Raw genomic sequence first — 23,712 nt, forward strand, 5'->3', positions numbered from 1 at the left:
AGTGATTGATTAATGGGTTTGGGGCTTCCTTTTGGGGTGAGGAAAATGTTTTGGAACTAGATAGAGGTGGTGGTCGCACAACATGGTGAATGCACTAAAAGGCACCGAGTTGTATCCTTTAAAATGGTTAGCTTTATGTTATGTGAATTTCACTTCAATAAAAATAAAAGGTTACAGCCTACTCCACAAAAGGAAAGACTAGAGTTTTTTATTCCAAAGTCAGACTCCCTAATCAAGAAATAAAGATGAGAAAGGGGTTTACTGACAGTGAAAGGAAAATGAGTACATGATGTGGTTAGCCACTTTGCCCCATCAAAGGGAATTGAGGAAGGGTTAACGAATGCAGATAAGAATGTGGTTTTTATCAATAACACACGCATGTTTCCATTTTGGTTAGTAGCAGATGTTCCCTTTGAGTTGACTGTATGAAATAATCCCACTGGTCACTGCTGCTTGTTTGGTTGGCTAAAAAAAAAATAATAATCCCACTGGATAGATATGTAGTTTATGGGCAATAAAGTAACAGTCCTGATAAGAAACATTTTATCCCCCAGAAGACAGCCAGCAGACACTAACAACCCGTAGGCCTCAACGTAGTGAGGGAAGCGTAGAGCTTCGTGGCATGGTATGTAATCTTAAGAAGGTTATAGTCTAGCATAGCTACAAACTAAACAAAAATGAGCACCACTGGGAATGATCCACAAAAGTTGGAATCAAAACATGGTTTGTTCCCAAACTTACAACAAATGTCATGTAGGAAACCACTAAGCATTGGAAATAGAATGAGTCTGGGATATCATGCGTCCAGGGCCGGGGCCACCCATCTTCCATGAGTCTCCTCGCCTAGGTAGAAACACAGTGGCAATAGCTTCCATTGTAGAATGTTCTCCAAAGACACTAAAGTGCACGGGCTTCACCACTACTTAGGAGGCCTGAGATCAGGCTGCCTGAGGTGAGTACTGATGTGGCAGTGACAGGACCCCTCTGGGACATGTGGAGGGCAGAGGAGAACCCACTGTCTCTAAAACTCTGACTTTGGTTCAGACCAGGTTACCCTGAGGGAGATTTCCCAGGTCCCCTTGGTTTGAGGGGACAGGGGTCCCAAGATTCGGGATACATCATCTTCCATCCACAGCCTTAATCTGCGTGGATAGCTTCCACCCCAAAAAATCATCTTAACTACTTCCCCTGATGCCTGGGGCCTAACATCTCAAGGAATTGCCAGTTAGGAACAGTAATGAATTTGGAGGTGAGATCTCCCTACACCCCTCCATGCTACTGCCTCAATGATGTTAATACTGTACCCTGGGCTGCGTTTTTAAGTTCCCATTTCACTTCAACTGTGTGGATTGCTAAGAATGGCATTATGAACATCCTGTGAAGACAGACACGTCTCAGCTGAACAATTTACGTAGGAAGTTACCTAGAGGCAACAGAAGAAAAGCCTACAAAAATGGCTCAAGTCCCCCTCAATCTCAGGGCAAGACAGGAATTTGACATTTCACAGCAAATGGGGCTTGGCAAGTAAAGGTGCCGTGTGATGAATCAACAGCAGACTCATTTGTCTCAAGAGGAAATTAGGACATACATTTTTTTAAGTTTGGGCTAGCCTGTGAAATGTTAAAATATAACTATAATACAATAGTTAGTTCCAGCCATAGGAGAGCTAGAACTTCCCCTCCCCTCCTTTCTCATTTTTAAAACATTTTTATTGTGGTAAATTTATTTTTAATTTTTTTAATGTAACATTTTAAAATTTTTGTTGTATTAAAAATATGCGTATGTCCTCGCTTATGAGTGGGAGCTGAACAATGTGAACACATGGACACAGGGAGGGAAACAACACACCCCGGGCCTGTGGGCGGGTTGGGGGGAGGGAGAGCATCAGGACAAATAGCAAATACGTGCTGGGCTTAACACCTAGGTGATGGGTTGATACTTTATTAAGTTCCAGGGTACTAATAAAATAAAATAAATGCATAACATCGAAATTACATTTTGAGTCATATTGGCGTGTCTGATTCAGTGGCATTAAGTTCTTTCACACTGTTGTGCAACCTTCACCACCAATCCATTTCCAGAACTTTCTCATCTTCCCAAACCGAAGCTCTGTCCCCATGAAACACTACCTCCCCCTGCCCCTCTCCGCCTGGCCCCTGGCAGCCCTCATTCTACTGTCTGTCTCCATGGATTTGACCGTTCTAGGGACTGCATATAAGGGGACTCTATACAGCATTTGTCGTTTTGTGACTGGCTCATTTCACTCAGCACAGAGTCCTCAAGGTTCTTCCGTGTCACAGTCTAGGTGACTACTTCCTTCCTCTTTAAAGGCTGAGTCCTATTCCATTGTGTGGGTGTCTACCCATTGTTGGACACCTGAGTGGTTTCCACCTTTTGGCTATTGTGAATCACGCTGCCGTGCATGTAAGTGTACCAAAGCTAGCCCCTGCTTTCTGTATACCCAGAAGTGGAATCGTGGGATCCCGTAGTGATTCTCTTTTTTTAATGTGTTAAGGAGCCACCAGAGTGTTTTCCAAAGCAGCTGCACCATTTCACATGCCCACCAGCAGCGCCCAGAGATTCTGATTTCTCCACATCCTCACCAATACTTATAATTTTTTTAAATAACAGCCATCCTATTTAGTGTGGACAAACATTTTTATATGTTTCAGAAGCTCTTTTTTTTTCCTCTGTGTGAACAAAAGGAGAGATTAACCACTTTTAAACATCTGAGGGTCTTTTTGATATCTGAATGCAATACACATTTCCACACTTACTGGATGCATTATATTGAGGAAAATAGAGAAAAAATTGTAGAAATTCATTTGGAAAATTGTTTATACTGAAATGACCTTAAAAAGAACCCAAATAATTCTTTCATCCCAACCCAGTATTATCATTTCACAATGACATGACTTTAGTAATTTAGGATAATTTTTTTCTCACATTCCATATTTTCTCTTCTTAAACTCTATGACTTCTTTTGTTAGCTATCATGGCAGTAGATGATGGTTTACATATAATGTTCCCTGTAGATTATAGCTCTTTAAAAACAAAAAGAAAATGTAGTTTTGAAAGTAACCATAACTGATCATGAGTATTTATTGTGATTAATTGTGGAAATTGAACCTATGTTGTTCCCACAGGGTCAGCCTGGGCCAGTGGGACCCCAGGGGTACAACGGGCCACCAGGATTACAAGGATTCCCGGGACTGCAGGGACGCAAAGGAGACAAGGGTGAACGGGGAGCCCCCGGAATAACAGGACCCAAGGGCGACGTGGTACGCACCGCTGTTGTATTCCCCTGGCCTCGTGAGGGTGGCGGGTATCTCAGCCTTGGTTAATTTCATTTGCTTTCTTCATAGGGAGCAAGAGGCGTTTCTGGATTCCCTGGTGCTGATGGAATTCCTGTAAGTTTTATGGAAGACTGGAATTTTACAACATTGCGTGCATTCTAGGCAATACATTTGTGACTTAAAGAAACATTTTGAATGAGACCTCCTTTTTTGTTTATAACATAAAACATGTGGGAGCTATATGTGCGTATTCTCCCCGCGGAATTCAGTCAGACAGTGAACAAACTGTTTGCTTTGTAAACGTCCTTATAGACTTGCTTCAGAATTGAGACGACTTTGCCAAACTGCACATTGTTTGGTAATAAAAAGCTAGAGTGCTATCCAGATACTCGCCCTAAAGAGCCAGTCTTGCAATCTCATTTGAACTATAGAGCAACCTGCATATAAAGTCGTTCAGCCAACAGCATGGGCAGAATGAAGCCCTGCTGAGCATTTGTGCAGCTTCTCAAGTTCTTTACAGCAACCTCACATAAAACAAGAAAAAGAAAAGGCATGGTTTGTTCATGAGAAAAATCTCAAAATGCAATAAAATGTGTTTTTATAACCTAGTTTACTTTACTTCTTGTGGCACAAAAAAATAAACAAAACAGCCTGACTCACAGCCTTCTTCACAGGGACCCACGAGCAGATTTCCCAGGGTTGGCTTCCTGGCCAGACCTGACCTCAGGGATCAATGTGTTTATCGCACGTTCTGACCCGCCTCGCATCCGGCTACTGCTGTGGTTCTGAGACATCTGCTTCACAAACCTCATACATATACACAGATGTGTGTGCCCGTGTCCTGCAGAGGCAGGTTCTGTATCACCACACACGCACACGCACAGGGAGAGAGACTCCGTTCCCAGGCTACACGAGTAGGGCCATGCCTTGCAGAAGAGAAGGAGAGAATGAGTGAGTAGAGGGCAGTCCCAGAGAACCCATGTGTTTCCATCAGATCTTTAGTCCCACCGTCGAGGAGACATCTGCAAAGCAGAAGGAGACAGTCAGGGCAAAATAAAGGAAGTCACATTTGCCAAGACAAGAGTTGCAAGCCAGTGATCTCGGGGCTACCTGAATGGTGGGCTCAAACAGACACTTGGGTTCACCACACAGCCCTGAACAAATAAGGAAATAATGTTCACATCAGTCAGAATCTTGAGAAATGGACAGAAATGAAGAATCTACACAATCCAAAGATGAAACAAATTAGGAAAGTATTTTCATACTAATGGCCTGAATCTAAATCACTCATTTTTAAACTACTCTTTTGAACTCTTTGGAGTGTCTTTCAGTTTTGTCTCCAGATGAAATCTGAGTTAAAATGGAATGACATTATGGAAAGCAATTGCAACTCATCTGTACCAAGTTTCCTTCATGTTTCCACTTTATACTCATTTAATAGCAGAGGCAGATGTCTCACAAACTAGGGAGGAAGTAATCATAATTTGGAGGAATGATTGTGGTGAGCAGGTGAGGACCATTTTCTATAGAACCTGCTGCTCAAAGGATCTAGTCTCTTTTAACCACAGAATTCTGATACTACAAATTAAGTTAACATAAAGGTCACCTGCCATAAGTAATCAGTTAACAAATGTAGAGTTTGAGGGACCTGGATCATTTTAGCTGATTAGAAGTTATATATAAGAAGTGATATGCAGTGAAATCTTAGAGTGGTCTCATATAGCAGTGTATCTATTTTGATGCTGAGCAGAGACAGACATTTCACTCAATATAACTGAAATTTTTCTTTGAAGCACAATTTCAATTTAAGATTAGATTGACATGCAATTTCAAATAACTTAGATCAGTTCTAAGCAAGTAAGAAAAACCAACGGCAGACAAATAACAGAGAAGAATTGAAACATTACAGTTCATTTTAAGCAAAAGCATCACAGAATACTAAAAATCTGGAGCAGAACATGTGGAGAGCTGTTTTCTCGAGCTGAAGTGCAAGGGCCCCTTATATCTTTATTTCCAAGGCCACTAGAGTGCCAGCTCTGCAAACAGATCGAGAAGCTGCCCACAAACGGGGATTCCTCTGGCTCACCAGAGAGTTTGACTGAAGCCTGTCAGATCTCTCATCTGACAGCCAATGGCTGTGGACATCTGAAGCAAAGAGATGTGCAAATAAAAGTTCTACTTTTTTATTTTATTTCTTAATATCATTCAGGTTATGGAGAACTATATGTAGGATTTGTTGTGTGGGGGGTTTGAGGTTTGTTTGTTTTGCGTTGTTTTGTTTTGAGACAGAGTCTTGTTCACCCGGGCTGGAGTGCAGTGGTGCAATCTTAGCTCACTGCAACCTCTGCCACCCGTGCTCAAGCAATTCTCATGGCTCATCCTCCCGAGTAGCTGGGATTACAGGCGCATGCCACCATGTCTGGCTAATTTTTGTATTTTTAGTAGAGACAGGGTTTCACCATGTTGGCCAGGCTGGTCTCGAACTCCTGGCCTCAAGTGATCCGCCTGCCTCAGCCTCCCAAAGTGCTGGGATTACAGGTATGAGCCACTGGGCCCAGCCAAGTTTGTTTCTTTATCTTGAAATTTTCCAAATTTCTCAAAGTAACTGTAAAAGACATCCCAATGGTCTCAAAAATCACTCTGGAATATATGTTTGGTTTATTATCAAGAAAACTAAAGTTTAAAAGTAACTACACAATAACAAAGCATATAGCTAAATATCTGTTGTTTAAAGAAACAGCAAAACAGGCTGTGGCCAGGTAGTGCATAAATTATAGATTATTAACACAGCCCCTGTGTGTCTCCTGGAACCAGCTTAACGCAGTGAAGGTGCCCACAAATTTAGCCTGAGTCCCTCTAGTCATTGCAGACACTTGGCTGTGTTGCCTTTCCCCACCCCCAGACATTTCAGAAAACCTGACATGCTTTATATTCATGTTTAAAATCTAAAAGGTCATGTTTCCCAAGAAAGCAAACAAGAGGCAATCAGTTCTTTTAAACATGGCAAGGCCATTGATAAAATCACATTGTGGGTGTGTCTTCTCTGTTTAGGATGTGGATCTGTGAAACTCACTATCTAAAATGCAGTTGGGCACAACTGATAAGGACCTCCCTGTTATCTCTGAGAAGGAGATAGCTGCTTCTAAAATCTTTCCTAGAATTTTTTAAATGTACCTTTACTTGTTTTCTACAGGGATAAGGACCTTCCTGTTATCCCTGAGAAGGAAGTAGCTGCTTCTAAAATCTTTCCTAGAATTTTTGAAATGTAATTTTACTTGTCCCTGCTAATAGACAGTCACTCAACTAGTAAGACAGAAGAAACCCAACAGTGTACTTCTTACCCAAGCCCAGGTGAAGCAGAACTTCGCTTTGAAATCCTTTCCCTGCTTAGAACTATACCTTATGCCTTCACTTATTTAATCTTTCATTCATTCATTTGTTCACTTTTGAGGTGTCTTTTCCTTGGATTCATGCCGGGAACATGGCTTATGAGAATATTTATCGCACAGTTTTATCGCACAGTTTTATCGCACAGTTACATGACAACTAGAAACCTGCTGGTTGGCTGATTCTCTCACTGCTCTCTTTCCCAGGGACACCCGGGGCAAGGTGGGCCCAGGGGAAGGCCGGGCTACGATGGCTGCAACGGAACCCAGGGAGACTCAGGTCCACAGGGGCCTCCCGGCTCTGAGGGGTTCACCGGGCCTCCCGTGAGTATCCCCACAGCGCCTGTGCTCCGGGGACAGGCAGACCGCTGCTAAGCCCTGCCTTTATAACCTGGGGGGCCTCCCGCTCATTGTGGCCAGAACGGAAGCCTAACTACCTGTTGACGCCCAAGACATGATGTTTCTGGATTCAAGTAACTTCATTTTTCGTGTTCTTTAAATGTTAAATAGAAAATCATTGTTGTGGTTGTTGTTGTTCACTCTCACAGTCTCCCAAATGTCACTTCATTTTCTCCCAAATTCTCATGCGTAATAGTGGAATCGTAAAATGAAAATTAAAACGCTGAAACCTTGACAGAATTCTGTCCATCACCTTCTTTATCAGATTATGAAATACATTGTGACGTGGGAGTGCAGTTATTCTCCAGCAGATACAATGCAGGAGTTTGTTTTTTAATGGAGGAACTTTTATATAATCATCTGTTTTGGGGCCTCATTTATTTTTTAAGGTCTTGGTATGTGTCTTCAGTAGTATGTTGCTACCTTATTTCCAAGAAAATCTTGCAAATTCAGGGTTAGACTAAAATTTTGTTTGGTGAGACTTTTTATTTAAAAACAAAAACTTTAAAGTGGGGAGGGAAGAACAGTCATTTATCACCTTCATCACGTTTTCACCTGAAGCAAATGGAGTTCTCCTCCTACTCAGTTCCACCTCCACCTGCCAGTTCCCCTTTCCTCAGCTGTTTCTGTTTTATATGGTTCAATTTTTCAATAAACTACATCATCTTCTACTCTATGTATCATCAATTTCATTATCAAGAAACATATCTGTTACTTTAAGTGATTCTTATAGTAGATGTTGCAAGATATTTACACATGTACATATGTATTATGTATATACCTACTGTTTATATCTGACACAATTCCAATTTTAAAGAATGACCCAGTGTCTATCCTGCAAATGGGTGTGTGTGTTAATATGTTCAGTACACTAATGCCAAAGAAAGCACATAATAGTATTATCAGAAATAAAAATAACATTGGCATACTAGAGGGTTGGTTGACAGAGCATTCATTTGGGTTTTGAAAATAATTTAAATCCTAAAGTATTTCTATTTTAACTCTAGGAAAGATACGATTGGGTCAATAGGAAATTAAAGGTCTCACCCTTGTTGCTGAATATGGGGTTGGTGTTCAGAATAACCCCCATCAGCCATAAGAACGATTAGACCTTGCCCACAAAAGCCAATGTTCAATCATCCAAATTACCATAGCTGCACCGAATGTTAATGGACTTCTTTTGTTGTTTTTTCTTTTTACAATATATCTGCTAATTAGGGGCCCCAAGGACCAAAAGGGCAGAAAGGTGAGCCTTATGCACTGCCTAAAGAGGAACGTGACAGATATCGGGTACGTTTGCAAGAGATGGGAGGGGTAATGAGGGGACCCAGTGTAAATTCTCAACTAACAAAGTTAATTGCCAAGTGCACTTTGCATGTAAGAATAAATGTACTGAAGGCATGCCTAGAATGGCGGCATAATCCAAGTCTCAATGAATTTAAAAGTCACCATATTTCCGATCAGGATGTTTTCAATCTTATTTTTAATTGTGTGTTTATCTCTTTCCCATATTCACAATACTCCAAGCCAAATTAGTACTTGTAGTTAATATTAGTAAATATTAATATTACTAAAAAATATTCTGGCTAAATAACAATATTAGTAAAAATTAATATTAGTAAATTAACATTACAAAGTCCTGATAGGGCTGATCTGTTTGATATGCTTATTTCCAACTCTGCAATAAAAGGTAACTAAATCTAAAGATGGTTAAAAGCTGTTACTCTTAAAATTATTTCTTCTCCATTAGGGTGAACCTGGAGAGCCTGGATTGGTCGGTTTCCAGGTAAGTTTATTTTTATTAGACGATATTCCATACAAAAGTTTAAGAGCTTCAGAACTCCAAGTACCAGTTTACCTATCTTAAAAGCATTCTCTCGCTGCCTATCCATAGGGACCTCCCGGCCGCCCTGGGTATGTGGGACAGATGGGTCCAGTTGGAGCTCCAGGGAGACCAGTAAGTACCTAGACACAGGTGCCCACTCTGGGACCATCGTCCGGTCATCCCTTCCAGATGCCACTTCTTCAATGGTTGAATCCAGATGAGAGCTTTAAGAACAACTATGATGCTTATAGGCATAGCAGAGAACATCAAGACAAAATGGACCATTCTTTGCACACATTCTGCTGCTGTTAAGATTGAAGAATAAGGGCTTAAAATTATGGTCACCAGCTCACTGCCAGTTATGTCAACTTTTGACTTGGTCCCGGCAGGGTGCCCTTCCATCCCCACCCCATAGCTACCCAGTGACAAACAGCCCATCATCCCTGGGCAAGGCAAACCAAAGCCCCACAGGTTCATAAGGAGGAAATGGGATCTGCCTGTGCCACGCCCATGCTAGCAGGCATATCACACCTGGGCTCATTACAGCAGGTGAGATATTGGCCATTGTTTAACAAAATGGCCCTAGAGGGCTCATTGCAAGTAGGGAAGAGCAGAAAAAGGCACTTGCTAAGCCTTGTGTAGCTCTCTGGCCACTCCCACTACTGCACAATGACCTGGAAGGTGGACTGGCCACTGCGAGAGCTCCGGACTCTCTCATTCCCCACATACGTTAGTAATCAGATAAATAGACCTTAACTTATACAAGGAGAGATTTGGGCTGCAGGTAAGAGAGATCTCACAGGAAGCCATTGCTCAAGACTGAGACAAGCTATCAAGGGATACTAACACCAGTTCCTTGACAGATATTAAGAAAAAAATGAAGTCATATACGTTTGGGGAGACTCAGTCAAACTAACAGTTGGGGGGTACTCATAATTCTCTTCAGATTATAATAAATTACAATAATAATAATAGATTTTGTTTCTACAAAGCAAATTTCCCTGGTGCTGTGAAAGTCATTTTTGCAAGTAGCCCCGTCTGTGAAAGACCTGGGCAAGGTGGCTGAAATCAGGATCATGCGAGACGCCCTTGCTGTTTCACTCCATATGGTTGTTGGCTTAGTCATAGCACACATGCCACATGGTTGGGTTTCATACTTTAAATGCACAGCTCAGATAAGTCCGGCACAACAGATTGTACTTGCTAGGTCCTTAGCTGCTCTGACAGCTTTTGGTTCTTCACATGAGCCATGGAATCATCCACAACCCCCTCCCTATCCACTCCTTTGTATCCACTTATTTGTACTTAAACACTCTTCCCCTGCATCTGAAATGCTTTAATCCTAAGCACAGTGTTGACACTGAATGCTCTGCAGAAAGACACACCATGATATTGCAGATGGACTTTCCGCCCTGCAGTGCCAGCCTGTAGATTCATTCTGTCCATGAAAGTTGGCCAAGCTACCAGGAAGAAGTCCTGCATGGAGTCTCGTGGGGACTCCCAGAGGAAGTCAGGGAAGCTGCCTCTGCAGTCACAGGGCCTAGGACCTTGCAAAGGGATCAGAACAAACACAGAGAGGCATGGGTGAAGTCGAAAGCCCAAACACACAAAAGCAAAGCAGAAACAGCTGTCCATAGACAGCCGGCAGATTCTGAGAACTGGAGCTGACCCGAGTCCCTCTCCCCCAGCATGTCATCTCTGCCAAGCCAAATGCATCAGAAACCTCCATGCATCCTACACTGTGTCCTAAATATACAGTCAATGGCTTTCCCAGAGCTTTCAGGCAGATGTTATCTGGGTCCTGGGGTAAAGAAAACCATTTACACATTTCTTTGTATTTGTACAGGGACCACCCGGACCCCCTGGACCAAAAGGACAGCAAGTAAGTTGGTTTTGGGGGGTGAGGATGAGGGAAGGGGGTACTTAGGTGTTTGTGGATTTGTTTGTTTTTTACCATAAAACTTCTTGGTTGACAACTATTTATTGTTTATATTATGGTGAAAACGGTTTTGGAGTTTTTAAGACTTAATGTTAAACTCCAAGGATAGATCCATGGTGCCTCTGGACATTCAAAAAGTGAACAGGTGGAACAATTTGTTGTTTGCAAATTAATTACCACATGCCTGTTGCTATATGAAAACCAAACTGATGAACATTTGATTGAAAATGAAGATTAGAACAATTTAGGGACAGCTCACATTTATTCACGTGCATTGATTTAAGAGAATGGACAAAATGTAACTCTATCTGTTGTAGCGAGGCCAATGTCATTCTTACCTGGCTAGAATTAGGTTCTACAGGAGTCTAATGTCAGCCTCTAGGGATATATTCAGTGATAGTCAAGTTAGGCTAGAGCCCAAAGCTATATACTGTTTTCATCCCAGAAAGGTTATTAAATTGATTGGAACACAGCAAAGTAGGTGGTTTGTTAGAAACTCAGAGGACAGAACTAGGGTTCCTTATTATCTGAGGAAGCTGAATAAATGTCCAAGACAAACGAATGCAGTTGACAAGGGAAGTATTTGATCAAAATGCAACATAATTCAGAAATGCTAGGCTGCCAACGGGAAGCATCTAGGAACCTTTCCCTTGCCCTGTGTCCCGATGGAGGATGCGCCAAGCCCACACATTGCCATGCCTGCCCATTGCTGTGACCCCTGGTGACCACAGCTGCCACCGCCCATGCCCCCAGGCTCCTGTCCCCTCTGACACGGCTTCCGGTCGGCTGGAGAGCTTGCGCAGGCTGCTGGATGCCCCACCGCCTGGCAGCCTGGAGCAGGATGAGATGGGCCCCAGGCCAAGAGCAGCAGAAATAGGACCAGGCGGCCGGGCTGAGGAGGCAGCAGCCAAGCCCTGAGCCCAGGCGTGAGCCTCAGATCTCCCCTTGCTGCGGCAAACATAAACAGCCCTCCTCACCCCTGACCAAGTCACTTCCTGGTGACTTTGACGACCAGCTCAGGAGGCAGAGAGGGACCGTGGGGGACTCGCACAAATTGCATTCTAATCTAGCCTGGCCGCGTTTCTGTGCTTTGATTTCAGCTCCCCACCAGGTGGGGAAGAAGCAAAAGGCAAAAATTCATTGAAGGCTTTGTTTTTATTTTCAGAAAATATCTGGACATTGGAGGGGGCGGACGGTAGACTGCAGAGAGAGAGAGATCAGATAGGGCTTGTGTGACACTGCTGTCACTGTGGGAACACACAGAAACCCTGGGAAAGAAGCAAAGCTGTTGGGAGTAGAAGAGGACTGTGCCTATGATGTGCCCAAATTTGTCATCTTGCACAAATCTTAGAGGTCAGCGTTGTCGGTCCTCCCACACGTGGCTACTGCGTTCGTGAAATTATTAAATCCTTACTATGATACTGGGCCTAGCTTTGCTTCTTAGGTAAAAAAGGAAGACAGAAAGGTTGGATAAAGCCCAGAGAATCACCTAAAATCATTACATTCTGATTGATTTTAAATTTCCAAAGATTATTAAAAAGATAGGTAAAGTTTATATGAAATGAGGATTATTTTGCCAAAATGAGAGAAGACTGAGCCAGAAGAAAAGACGAATCATGATCTTCAAATGCAGAGTCCAGGGAGTGAAATGGGGCTGCTTCTTCCATCTGCAGGGGCCAGAACCCAGGGACATGCTCTTAGACTACAGTCTGCAGAGACCATATACTCACGATCAAGGGCCAGCACCACCTGGGGTCCAATCTCAGCTCCCACTCATTCACTCTGAGGCCTTGGTCAACCGATATGACAAACTGTCAATTAGTTTCTACAATGCAAAGCAAGAATATTATGCAAATATAGTTGCTCACTAAAGTTGCCGATAAATAGGTCTTGGGTTTCTTTTTCTAAGAAAAATAATTTTATTTCTCTCTGATGATTGGCTTTTTAAAACTTACAGAAATTATTTATCTTTTCAGGGCAACAGAGGACTTGGTTTCTACGGAGTTAAGGGTGAAAAGGTAAAGGAAGCCTGGTCAGTTCTAGCAGAGGCATGCCGCATATCTCAGCCAGGAGATAAATCATTTTAATTATGAAGTTCTACGCTGTAAAACTTTTACCTTGAGTTCATCTGCAGACAGACCATTTGCGTAGGGAAATAATCATTGCAAAGTGCTAGGTTGTCACCCACATACCAGTGATAATTCTGCATCAACAAGACGGTAAACATAGACCATCTAGGCTAGCCGAGACTCTGACACAGAGACATAAACTCAGCTCATCTTCAGAAGGTGGAGGTGAGGACATGTCACTGAGGGCATCTTCTCATGTGTGGAACCCAGAGGTGATTGAGGGGACTGAGACTACAGCCAGAGACTGACATGGAGCCATCTCAGGGACCAGGGGATCTCAGGGACCAGCCCTGGTAGGGCACAAAGGCAGCCGTAAGGACCATGTGGCTTTTCTCCTTCCTTAGAGTGCTAAGATCCAAAGACCTCATGGCCTTTGAGAGGAACGTGTGAGATCACGTGCACGACAGGCTTAACGCAGTGCCACACCCCGCAAGCAAAACCTCACCAACACAGTCCCATTGCGTTCACCACAAAAGCCATGTGCCCACTGTAAAGTAGACCTGACCCTTGGCCTCATGATTGGATCATTTCTATTTTGTTTTCCCTTCTGCTTTTTGATGGAACAGCACAGTAAGTTGAATCAAGTCCTGCTCAAGTGTGAAGAAGAAACTCTTCCTTCTTTACATTAATGCAATAGAAGAAGTCAAAAAAGAACAATTAGCAAGCAGTGGGCTTCTGGAAAAAAAAGAAAGAAAAACACTGAAGATCCAAACACATAAAAATTTATAGCCCCATACAATGAAATGTAACAAAATAATAAAATAAAAACAAGAAAAATCTGGGAAGAAATCATCGGTAGGAGAAGAGAATAGTCCCATTAGATATAATGGAGATGAAGTTAGAGTCTACAATCTACAAAGGACTTATGCAAATTTTAATTAGTAAAAAACATCAGGGGCCCAACAGGTACAAGGGAGGAGAACAAACAGTTTGGGTATTTTAAGATATTCTATTAGTAGACACTCAGCGTACACTGTGGAGTATCACTTTCTGCAACTGACCCATTGTCTCCATTTACTGCTATCCATGTTATGTGATATCTGGGCTCAGATTTGTATGATACAGTTTAATGTGGAAAGAAAGGAAAAGACAATGATGTTCTTTTTGTGTCAATCAGTTTCTGGGAGGTAAAGCCAGAATATTATGCAAGGATAACTGTCCAGTAATGTTCTAGATAGATAGGTTTCACCATCTGTGCACCACATCAAAGAGTGTTTTCTGCTAATGATAAAAATGCAAATTAAAGCAATCTTGGGATATTATAGTTATTTAAGATTGCTTTTTATTATATAAAAACATCTTTAGCTGGGGAAGTAGTCTTTCATTTCTTCAGCATTTCTTTTATCTCGGTGCCCATCTTGGCAACCAGTAGAGTAATACCTGTCAAAAACCATGAAGACATTTAGCCTTCATACCTAATAATTCCCATATAGAAATTCATTGTAAGGAAACAACCCCACAGAAACAAATGCAGTCCAGAATTGTAAACAACCTACATGGCTTTTATGCATAAATTCTAAATGATTGCTAATGAAAGGAGGATATAAAAAACTTACATTAGGATTACTCTATTTTGTGATTATTATGCTATAAATAGGTATACATATGGTAAGTAATATGCAAACATTAAAACTGCAGTATTTTGGCCAGGTTGTATTTGTATTCGAGTTTTGTAGTTTCCTTTCAATTTAAAGACAACTGCTTTTGCTTAACAATATGCAGGGTGATGTAGGGCAGCCAGGACCCAATGGGATTCCATCAGACACCCTCCACCCCATCATCGCGCCCACGAGAGTCACCTTCCACCCAGATCAGTACAAGGTAAAGAGCAAAATTGACTGTTTTCCTAGTTGAACTAAAAAAAAGAGAGTAAAAGTAAATTTCTTCAATTGTATCCAGCCACATTCCAAGTAGAAAAAGCCTCACCATCAACTTGGCAAATTACGCATGAAAACATAACCAGGTCCTCCCAGAATATTTTCAACGCTTCCAGACAGTTACTAGATTCACAGTGCAATCGCTTTGTCAGTCCATCATCTCAATTGTGATGAATCTGAAGCAACATGAGAATTCATTTTAAAAAAACCTTACATCTATCCTTTCGTTCAGTGTAGATGGAGGCTAATGGTCATACCGTAATTCAAAGCCAGAATCATGGAACTATCCAGCAAAATGTGTTCAGCAAAATAAAACCTACTTCTTTGCTGACATGAAGCACCTTTCTGGAGGATCAAAGTCAGTTTTTGACAGTTTCTGAATCATTCAATTAACATTTTGCTTAATTGAAATCATGCTGTTAGTCTGAAATAGGAATTGCCGCGTCTACTCTGTCTAGGTTTGGAGGCTGCTGTGCCACCCACCCACTCAGGGAGGTCCCGCAGCCTTTCTAGGGCTTCCTGTTCCCCCTGTCAAATGGGGATGGTGACACTGACCTCCTGGAGCTGAGAAGGAGGTTGCAGGCGACTGTGAAACACTCAGTACCATGTCGGGCACACAGAATATCTGGGAACTAAAATAGAAACCCCAAATGGGGAGATCTTACCTTTCCAAATAGAATCTTGTTCCCAACTCTTGAGCAGGGTGGGGCTTGGGTCCTGTGTCCTGGGTCCTGCGTCCTGGGGCGGATTTGGCAGGCAGGACCACTGCCTTGCAGGGGAATTCAATCCAGGTGGCTGAGGCTCGAGTTATGAGTTACCGTGGACAAAAGTGTCCTGGGAGGCGGCAGGGAGGGCCTCTGTCCAGCTTCTGGACGGGAGCCTAGAGCAGGTTTGATCCGTGTGGAGGTGCTCAATCTTCCCAGTCAAGTTTTCCACCTTTTCTACAACCCAGGCCAGGGTGGGATCCGGGGCTGGGAACGGCCAACCTGCAGGGGCAGTTGTATGCTGCAGGAATCCAAGGTACCCTCAGGAATGACGGGGACAAAGGACCCACCAATTGCTGTTTCTTTCACCATTTTAGACGAAGAGAAATGGGAAAAACATAGATCATGTTTTTGATCTATGATATTGACATGGCTTTCAACAGCCACTTTTGCTTCAAGTTTCAATATGTTCCATGTGTATCTTTTCCTCAGAGGACCTCCTAGTAATGTTTTCTTCCAAAGAGTATTTTCATTAAGGCTTTTCCTTGGGCACGTTCTCCCACCATACGGATGTAAACAATCTGCCTGGAACTGTGTGGGGGATAAAGGAAAACACAGAGAGAAGGAAAGACAGACTTTCACTTGTACCAAGAGGAATACAGGAATTAATTTATCTTGTGAAAATCTAGAAGAAATGACACATCTTTTCTCTTGAATTTTGAAGCTGCAAAATTTAAGTCATGTGTTGTAATCAATTTATAATGATTGAGGATTGATTCAATACTTTAAGCTCATGTCATGAACCCTGATTGATTTTTACCCATTACCATCCTCAAATTAATAAGCGTTTCTTATTTTTCATATTCTTCACAGGGTGAAAAAGGCAGTGAGGGGGAACCAGGAATAAGAGTAAGTCGAGTAATGAGCATGCCCCCTCCCCTGGGCTCCTGGGCTGTCGGCGCTGTGCCAGGCATGACGGGTGCACCGTGCGCTCGGGGCCCGCACACCGTCAGTCTCTCATCCCCTTGTCCATGGCGGAACAGTATTACCATGCATTTTTACATTCTAAGAAGTCAGTTCTAGAATTTCTTCCTCTTGGCATCATAAACACTGGCTGATCATCTTCTGAGATTTGGGAAGGGAGCATGAAGATGGCGGAGGGGCGTGGCTTCCGCTCAGGAGCCACCAGGTTCTGCCCTCCGTCCCCTCTGTCACTGCCTGTCCTCAGAGCTCCAGCTCTCCCTCGCGGTCGCTTACCACGTGATGTGACACATGCAGTCCTGGATGGGTGACAGCCCGGGAAGGCTGGCGGGTCTCCTAGGACCGTGCCCTGCACTGCGCCTGAGTTGAGCATCGCCAGGCGGTCTGGACACCATCGGGGCTGAGAACAGAGTCCTGGAACAAAGGATGACACGTGGGCCCTGCCGGCTGGAGGGGCCGTCCCTGGGCTGCTCCTTACGCCCCCTCTGCTCTCTCCTAGGGCATTTCCTTGAAGGGAGAAGAAGGAATCATGGGCTTTCCTGGACCGAGGGTAAACCACGCGTTTTACAACTGCAGTTGTTGGTTTGGTTTGGTTTTTTTCAATAGGCTTTGCTTTTTAGAGCTGTTTCAGATTCACAGCAAAATTTAGCAGAAAGTATAGAGATTTCTCATGATTACTCCCCACCCCCCCACACACACACAGCCCCCCAGCACGAACATCTAGCCCTGGGGGCTGCACTGGCTATCTGTAGTAACCAAAAATGTAGAATATCTCAAATACACATTGATTTCCAACTGTCCCAAGACCCCAACAAAAATGTCCCTAGTTGTAAGGATCGGGAGGGGGTCCCCGTCCACGGTGATTCAGCCACCTGAGAAACAGACCCCACCTTCAGAGCCCCAGCCTGGACTGACCCCACTCACTCCACGACCACACCTAGCTGAGGGCTGGGACAGGTGGTCAGAGCCGTGGGCCCAGGAATAGAAAGCAGAATTTTGGTGGCTATCTGGCGGTTGCTACCACTCAAAAGACCATATTTTACATTCTCCAAAAATAAGAATAGAGAGACACAGTAGAACATTAGAGTACAAGCCTTTCTATATTTTTAGTTTTTTATTGTACTATCTTTGTGGATTTCTCTGTATTTAAGTGGTAGAAATGATGCACGTTATGAAAGTATTGCTAAAATGATGTATCTCCCTCAGAAAATGAGAGTCTTGGGATGGCTCTGATGCCTTCCATAGTGAAGCAGCTTTGAGATTAGGATGGATTCTGCTTTCTTTGAGCCTTTTTATCATAGTCATTATTTCCCACCCCTACCCCCCACAACTTTGTAAAGAGGGAAGAATTGTATTAATAGTTGGTATTGAATTTGGCAATTTGTTGCTATTCTTCGAAATCTGGACCTGAGACTTGTTCAGTCTGTCCATCAGCATTTTGCTGTAATCACAGCCAGGTGCCATAGTCAAGCCCTCTGGAAATGTCTACTGCATATTCTGAGCTGTTTGCTTCTGTTTTTTGTTCATTCCAGGGTTACCCTGGCTTGAGTGGTGAAAAAGGATCACCAGGACAGAAGGTAAGTTGGATGCATGAACTGCAATCTGCTCTGGGCCCACGACATCCCACAAAGGTTAAATAAATAGGCCTTGGCGTCTCAGGAAAGAAAATTATCTCCAGAAAAAAAACATTGAAAACGGTTCTTGTATTTGCAGTCACACAGATAATCCTGCCTCACAATACTTGAACCGTGTCATTACCTTGGCTCTCATTTTTGCAAACTATCTTTTGGTTCCTCCCCTTCAAAGTATCCGTCACTCGACTCCACCAGCCATGGCTTCTATATCATCCAACCTCACACCCCTCCTCCATGTCCTTGTCACTCATAGGAAGGTCCTGGACTTGGTGACCCAGGGTCCACCTGAATTTTTTTATAGATTGACCCATACTGTGACACTTCATTTATGTTTAATGACAACTCAGTTATTTTTATCATGAGTTCTGTGGACAGATTTTTGGCTTTTTTTTTTTAGGAGAAAAATGTTATGTAAGAAATGTATTATGGGCCAGGCGCAGTGGCTCATGCCTGTAATCCCAGCACTTTGGGAGGCTTGGGGAGGGTGGATCACCTGAGGTCAGGAGTTTGAGACCAGCATGACCAACATGGTGAAACCGTGTCTCTACTAAAAATACAAAATTTGCCAGGCATGGTGTGGGCACCTGTAATCCCAGCTACTCGGGAGGCTGAGGCAGGAGAATCACTTGAACCCGGGGAGGCAGAGGCTACAGTGAGCCGAGATCGCGCCATTGCACTCCAGCCTGGGCAACAAGAGTGAAACTCCGTCATAAAATAATAATAATAATAATAATGATAAAAATTTTTAAAAAGAAATGTATTATGAATCTAGGTCAGATTTAGAACCGTCACAACTCTAGGTCATACACGATGTTTTAGTTCAATGGTTGATGCCTTTTCACTGTTCACTGTGCCTGCAGGTCCCACCCCACAGCACACAGCACACGCCTCCTGCGGCAGGCCCGGCAGGCTCCCCAGGCACCACCACTGACAGCCCCTTGGGTCTCACATCACACTCATGCCAACATACACACAAAGACATGTAGCTTCACATGCATGTAGCGGAGCAACAAAAGAAATGACCGTGTCTGTGCTGCTCTGCCCAGTGCCCCTTAGGGAATGTTCCACGTTGGCAGGTACACATCTGCCTCGTTCTTTAAAGCTGCAGAGAATGGCAGTGAATAGATGTGCCATATTTCCTTACCCCCTCGAGGTGGTTTTCATATTTCCAGCAAACATGCAGTCACCTCGGTGGTACACAGGGCTTGGTTGCCTGCTCATGGGTTAGTATGTCCATCGCTCAGTCCTAGTAGGTGCATAGAGATAGAGTTTTATCAAAATCACTAGCCTCAGAATCACAACTCTGTTGAATCCTGCTCAGGGCTGCATAGAGGGTAATGTGGCCTCTGGAGCCCACGGGCTTCAGTTAGCTGGTACAGAAGCTCGGCAGGCCTGGTGGGGGTTCTACCATGCTTGTTCCAGGACCGCAGATGGACCTGCCTCCCAGACTCGCTTTCTGACCTCCACTGGCTCTAGACACGGGCCGTCTTGACCCAGCATTCTGCTTTTGACCATTCAAACTTAACACCAATCTTTCTGACTTCCTGCAACCTCAAATGATCTTACTGTTCCTATTCCTGTTATTTTATGCTAAACTCAGCCCAGGGAGCCAATGCCAGGCTTTGCCATAATCACACCCAGCCTTTCATAACATCAGTTACTGATCGGAGTACTCCCAAAGGCAGCACACCTAGAGCAAGAGCTATCCAAATGCACCCCACCCAGAGGCCACGTTGTAGTTCATGGCTTAGGAAAAGCAAATGTTGTAAAGGGACAGAGGCTAAAGCAGACGTTATCGTTCAAAAGTAACCCGTTTCCCCTACTCCATGGGATTAAAGTGCTGCTGTTAATTTCCTACCATGTGCTGGTAAAATTATAATTATCTTCGGTTTTCCATCTTCAGCACAAGGGAGTTATAGTATTTAAAAGTGCATTTCCAGGTGCCTATAATCCCAGCAGTTTGGGAGGCCAAGGTGAGTGGATCATAGAGGTCACGAATTCAAGACCAACCTGGCCAACGTGGTGAAACCCTGTCTCTACTAAAAATACAAAAAAAAAAAAAAAAAAAATTACCTGGGTGTGGCGCATGCCTGTAATTCCAGCTACTCAGGAGGCTGAGGCACGAGAATTGCTTGAACCTGGGAGGCAGAGGTTGCAGTGAGCCAAGATCGCACCACTGCATTCCAGCCTGGGAGAAAGAGTGAGACTCTCTGTCTCAAAAAAAAAAAAAAAGTGCAGTTCCACAGAGCTGCTCCCTGGAACTCCAAAGTTAATGAAAGACAAGATGCTGTGTAAACAGTGGCCACCTGGCAGCTCCAGGGCTGCGGCCCAGACGTGAGGATGGTGAGGCGTCAGGCTTTCATTTCCCAGCTTACTTTCTGCAGTTGCAACAACTCGGGAAGACGCAGATATTTCCAGTTAAGTGGGTTACGGGGAGGCAGTTTACTCAACTATAGAAATGGGAAATAGACATACACAAATGACGCAGCTGCCCTGCTTGTGAGCACCGATCTGCACCACAGCTGTGTCTGCCCTCTGTCATCCCACTGGCCAGGTGGCCATCACTCCGTGACTTTCAGTTGTCCCCACCTGACACCTCCCCCCAGACACCAAAAGCCCCTCCAAGGAACAACTGCTCAGTGACAAAAACAGTGCATCAAAATGGGAGGAACCAGAAAAGAAAAGATATCCTGGGTAGGAACTTGCCCTCCTCTACATAAACACAGAATTGGTCACCTGTCATCCCTACTGAGATTGTCAGAACTATTAGTTCCAACCTTTTCTAAAAAGGAATGGAGACGTAGCGTTTATGAATTCGGTTATATTCAATTTTCTGAGAAATTAGAAATGGTTTCGCCTCCTCTTTCTAGGGGAAACATATCTTTAGTAACTGAGCAAATGCTGTCCACAGTGTTATTTTATAATTTTATAATTTTAAAATAACTCCACAGAGTTATTTTAAAAAGTGTTCATTGAGACCTAGTCTCCTTTGAGGAATACAGGCCACACCAACACGTGTTGTGTTGTGGGAAGTCCCCCCTCAATAGGACCGTTGTCCTTTATGAGGACTGTCCAGGACTTCAGGGACGTTGCGTTTGCACCGGCTGCAGTGTCGATGACTTGGACTCTCACCAGATGCAGCCTCAGTGTTCCCTGTGGCTGTGTGTAGGTTTCCTCTGCAAAGCCTGAAGTGGCAGACATGACCTCAGATTGAGTTCTTTTATGGAACTCTCACTGTCTTTAGTCTTTTATACTAAATTGCATCTCATTTGCAGGCTGGCAGGGTTTCTTTGCAGAGGCGCCTCTTCAAGAGGCACATGCGTTCTATTTAGCCTAACAGGTGCTCCCTCGGCCACTGAAATGAAAAGGGTACAACAGGCAAATGAAAAACAGAAAGATAACGGGCCAGTTCACGCCACGAGAGACAGCAGATTGCTTTTAAGCTTTAGAAGCATGCATCGCCCTAGAAAAGTCTAGCCATACATTCTTTTCATCTGTTCCAGCTAGTCCCTGAGGACTTCTGCCCAAGGACTTTCCTTACTCCAGTTATTTCCACCCTTGAAAAACATAAAATCAACCTTGTACTTCTAAAATTGCATAATCAGAACTTCCCATGAATCATATATATGACCTCACTGAATTCAAATGAGTGATATGTTATTAGATTTGGGGGAGGGCCGGGGAGAAAGGAGTGTGCAGTTTCAAAGCCCTTCACAGTTATCCATTCTAAAATAGTGATCTGCATGTCAGTCTCCTGACCTCAGCTTCCCCTAAGGCTGGGCTCTGTGGTGAGCTTGCTAGCAGGAGTACAGACCTTGCCTGGAAGTGGGGTCTCAGGGAGCCCCGTGGAGCCTCCACTGGGTCCTTCCTGGGGTGGTCGCCAGCCTGACTCTGGGAGCGCCTGGGTGATTCCTGCTTGGCCATCCCTGCACCTCCCCGACCCTGTTGTGTTTGCCACTGAGAAACAGAGAGGAAAAAGTTTTGATCATCATTTTGACTTAGGGTTCCCGCCTATCTGGGTTTCACTGCCAGTGGTCTCAGATGAACCCTGAGGGTGCATTTTCTCCTTAAGTCGTGCATAACCCTCAGCCTCCCCCGAGTCAGTTGACCTATTGACCTGCCGCTGGGAACTCCCCTGGGAACTTCTAGCTCATTGCTTTGGCTCTTGGGGTTCCAGCTGCCTCAGAGGAATCTTGAGTGCTCCTTAAGTTGTCCCCCTTCCCCAATGGGTTTTCTATAATGCCCAGTGCATTTCAGATGGCTCAAAGTGCCCATGCTGTCTTGGACCCTTCAACAGAGATGGCGACACGTGGTGTCTGGGGTGCTTGTTTTGTTTGCTGAGGATGCCACAGCATGGGTGTGTGATGCTCGTGGCCCAGAGTGAAGCTCAGATTTGACAAATTCCAGGGTACCCTCTGAGCTGGCCAGTCTGTGGCTGTGCTCACGGCTCCCACTGAGTGTCCAGCTGCCAGCTCCTGTCATGGCAAGTACTTGAGGATTCTTAGCTTTTCTCATGACGTGGCCTCTAAACAGGACCTCATTTTTAAAATCACAGAAGTTTGTCTTTACTTTTGAGTCTTCAGCTCCACCTAGCGTGAGAGAAAGTCCGGGTCCAAACCACAGGACCACAACAAAACACACAAAGTGAAGCCCATCTCAGTTCAGTCTAAACAACATGACTTTCAGTGCACCTGCTCCTGGGTATCAAGATAACCTCGAAAGTAATCAGAGAATGGACCTTTCTTATACCTGTGGCGTCTGGCATTCTGAATTTTGGGAGCTGAACCATGCATATTCTTTAAAAGAGGGAATACATTGCTAGATTTTTAGAGAGCTTTTACTCTTCTGTCCAGATATGTCATGATATGACTCAATGATAAACTTTTTCTTTCAAACAATGTTCAAGGGAATGAGAAAACAAAACTTAGTGTTATAGTTGTTTTCTGTTTTTGTTTTTGCTTTTGAAACAGGGTCTTGCTCTGTTGCCCAGGCTGGAGTGCAGTGGCACCATCACAGCTCACTGCAACCTCAAACTCCTGGGTTCAAGCGATCCTCCCACCTCTGCCTCCCAAGTAGCTGGGACTGCAGGTGCATGCCACCATGCCCGGTTACATTATGTATTTTTTGTAGAGACAGGGTTTCACTATGTTTCCCAAGTTGGTCTCAAACTCCTAGGCTCAAGTGATCCTCCCACCTTGGCCTCCCGAAGTGCTGGGATTACAGGCGGGAGCCACCACACCCAGCAGAGATTTTTTTTAATGAAGAGAAAAAAACTCTAACTTAAGAAACCTTAATGCATCTATTTTGGTACTAAATGAAGATTTTCAAAACCCACCCTGGGGGAGAGTTTCAACAGTTGGTTCAGGTTGTCAACACCTGACCCCACTGACCAGTCATAAAAGCAACCCGGCACTCGTACCTTCTGTAGGTGAAGAGGTGCCCAGCATCCTCCGCAAACGATCCCTGCTGAAAAGGGGAACCTGCACCTAGGGCAGCCTCCAGCCCTAATGACTCACGTGGAGGAAACATAGGGTTAGAAGAA

The 23,712-nt window shown here is 44.0% G+C and overlaps 1 protein-coding gene across 1 annotated transcript in view; it reads left to right on the forward strand.

Moving 5' to 3' along the window:
- COL4A2 (collagen type IV alpha 2 chain) overlaps positions 1-23,712 on the forward strand; it is a 206,245-nt gene that overhangs the window by 117,009 nt on the left and 65,524 nt on the right. Inside the window, exons 5-16 of the mRNA XM_054447359.2 lie at positions 3,147-3,281; positions 3,366-3,410; positions 6,890-7,006; positions 8,300-8,371; positions 8,832-8,867; positions 8,976-9,038; positions 10,753-10,788; positions 12,822-12,863; positions 14,697-14,795; positions 16,429-16,464; positions 17,036-17,086; positions 18,069-18,113. Coding sequence (XP_054303334.2) covers positions 3,147-3,281; positions 3,366-3,410; positions 6,890-7,006; positions 8,300-8,371; positions 8,832-8,867; positions 8,976-9,038; positions 10,753-10,788; positions 12,822-12,863; positions 14,697-14,795; positions 16,429-16,464; positions 17,036-17,086; positions 18,069-18,113 — 777 coding nt within the window. The remainder of the gene's footprint in view (positions 1-3,146; positions 3,282-3,365; positions 3,411-6,889; positions 7,007-8,299; positions 8,372-8,831; positions 8,868-8,975; positions 9,039-10,752; positions 10,789-12,821; positions 12,864-14,696; positions 14,796-16,428; positions 16,465-17,035; positions 17,087-18,068; positions 18,114-23,712) is intronic.

This window comes from Pongo pygmaeus, chromosome 14 (assembly GCF_028885625.2).
Source record: "Pongo pygmaeus isolate AG05252 chromosome 14, NHGRI_mPonPyg2-v2.0_pri, whole genome shotgun sequence".
Taxonomy (NCBI): Eukaryota; Metazoa; Chordata; class Mammalia; order Primates; family Hominidae; genus Pongo; species Pongo pygmaeus.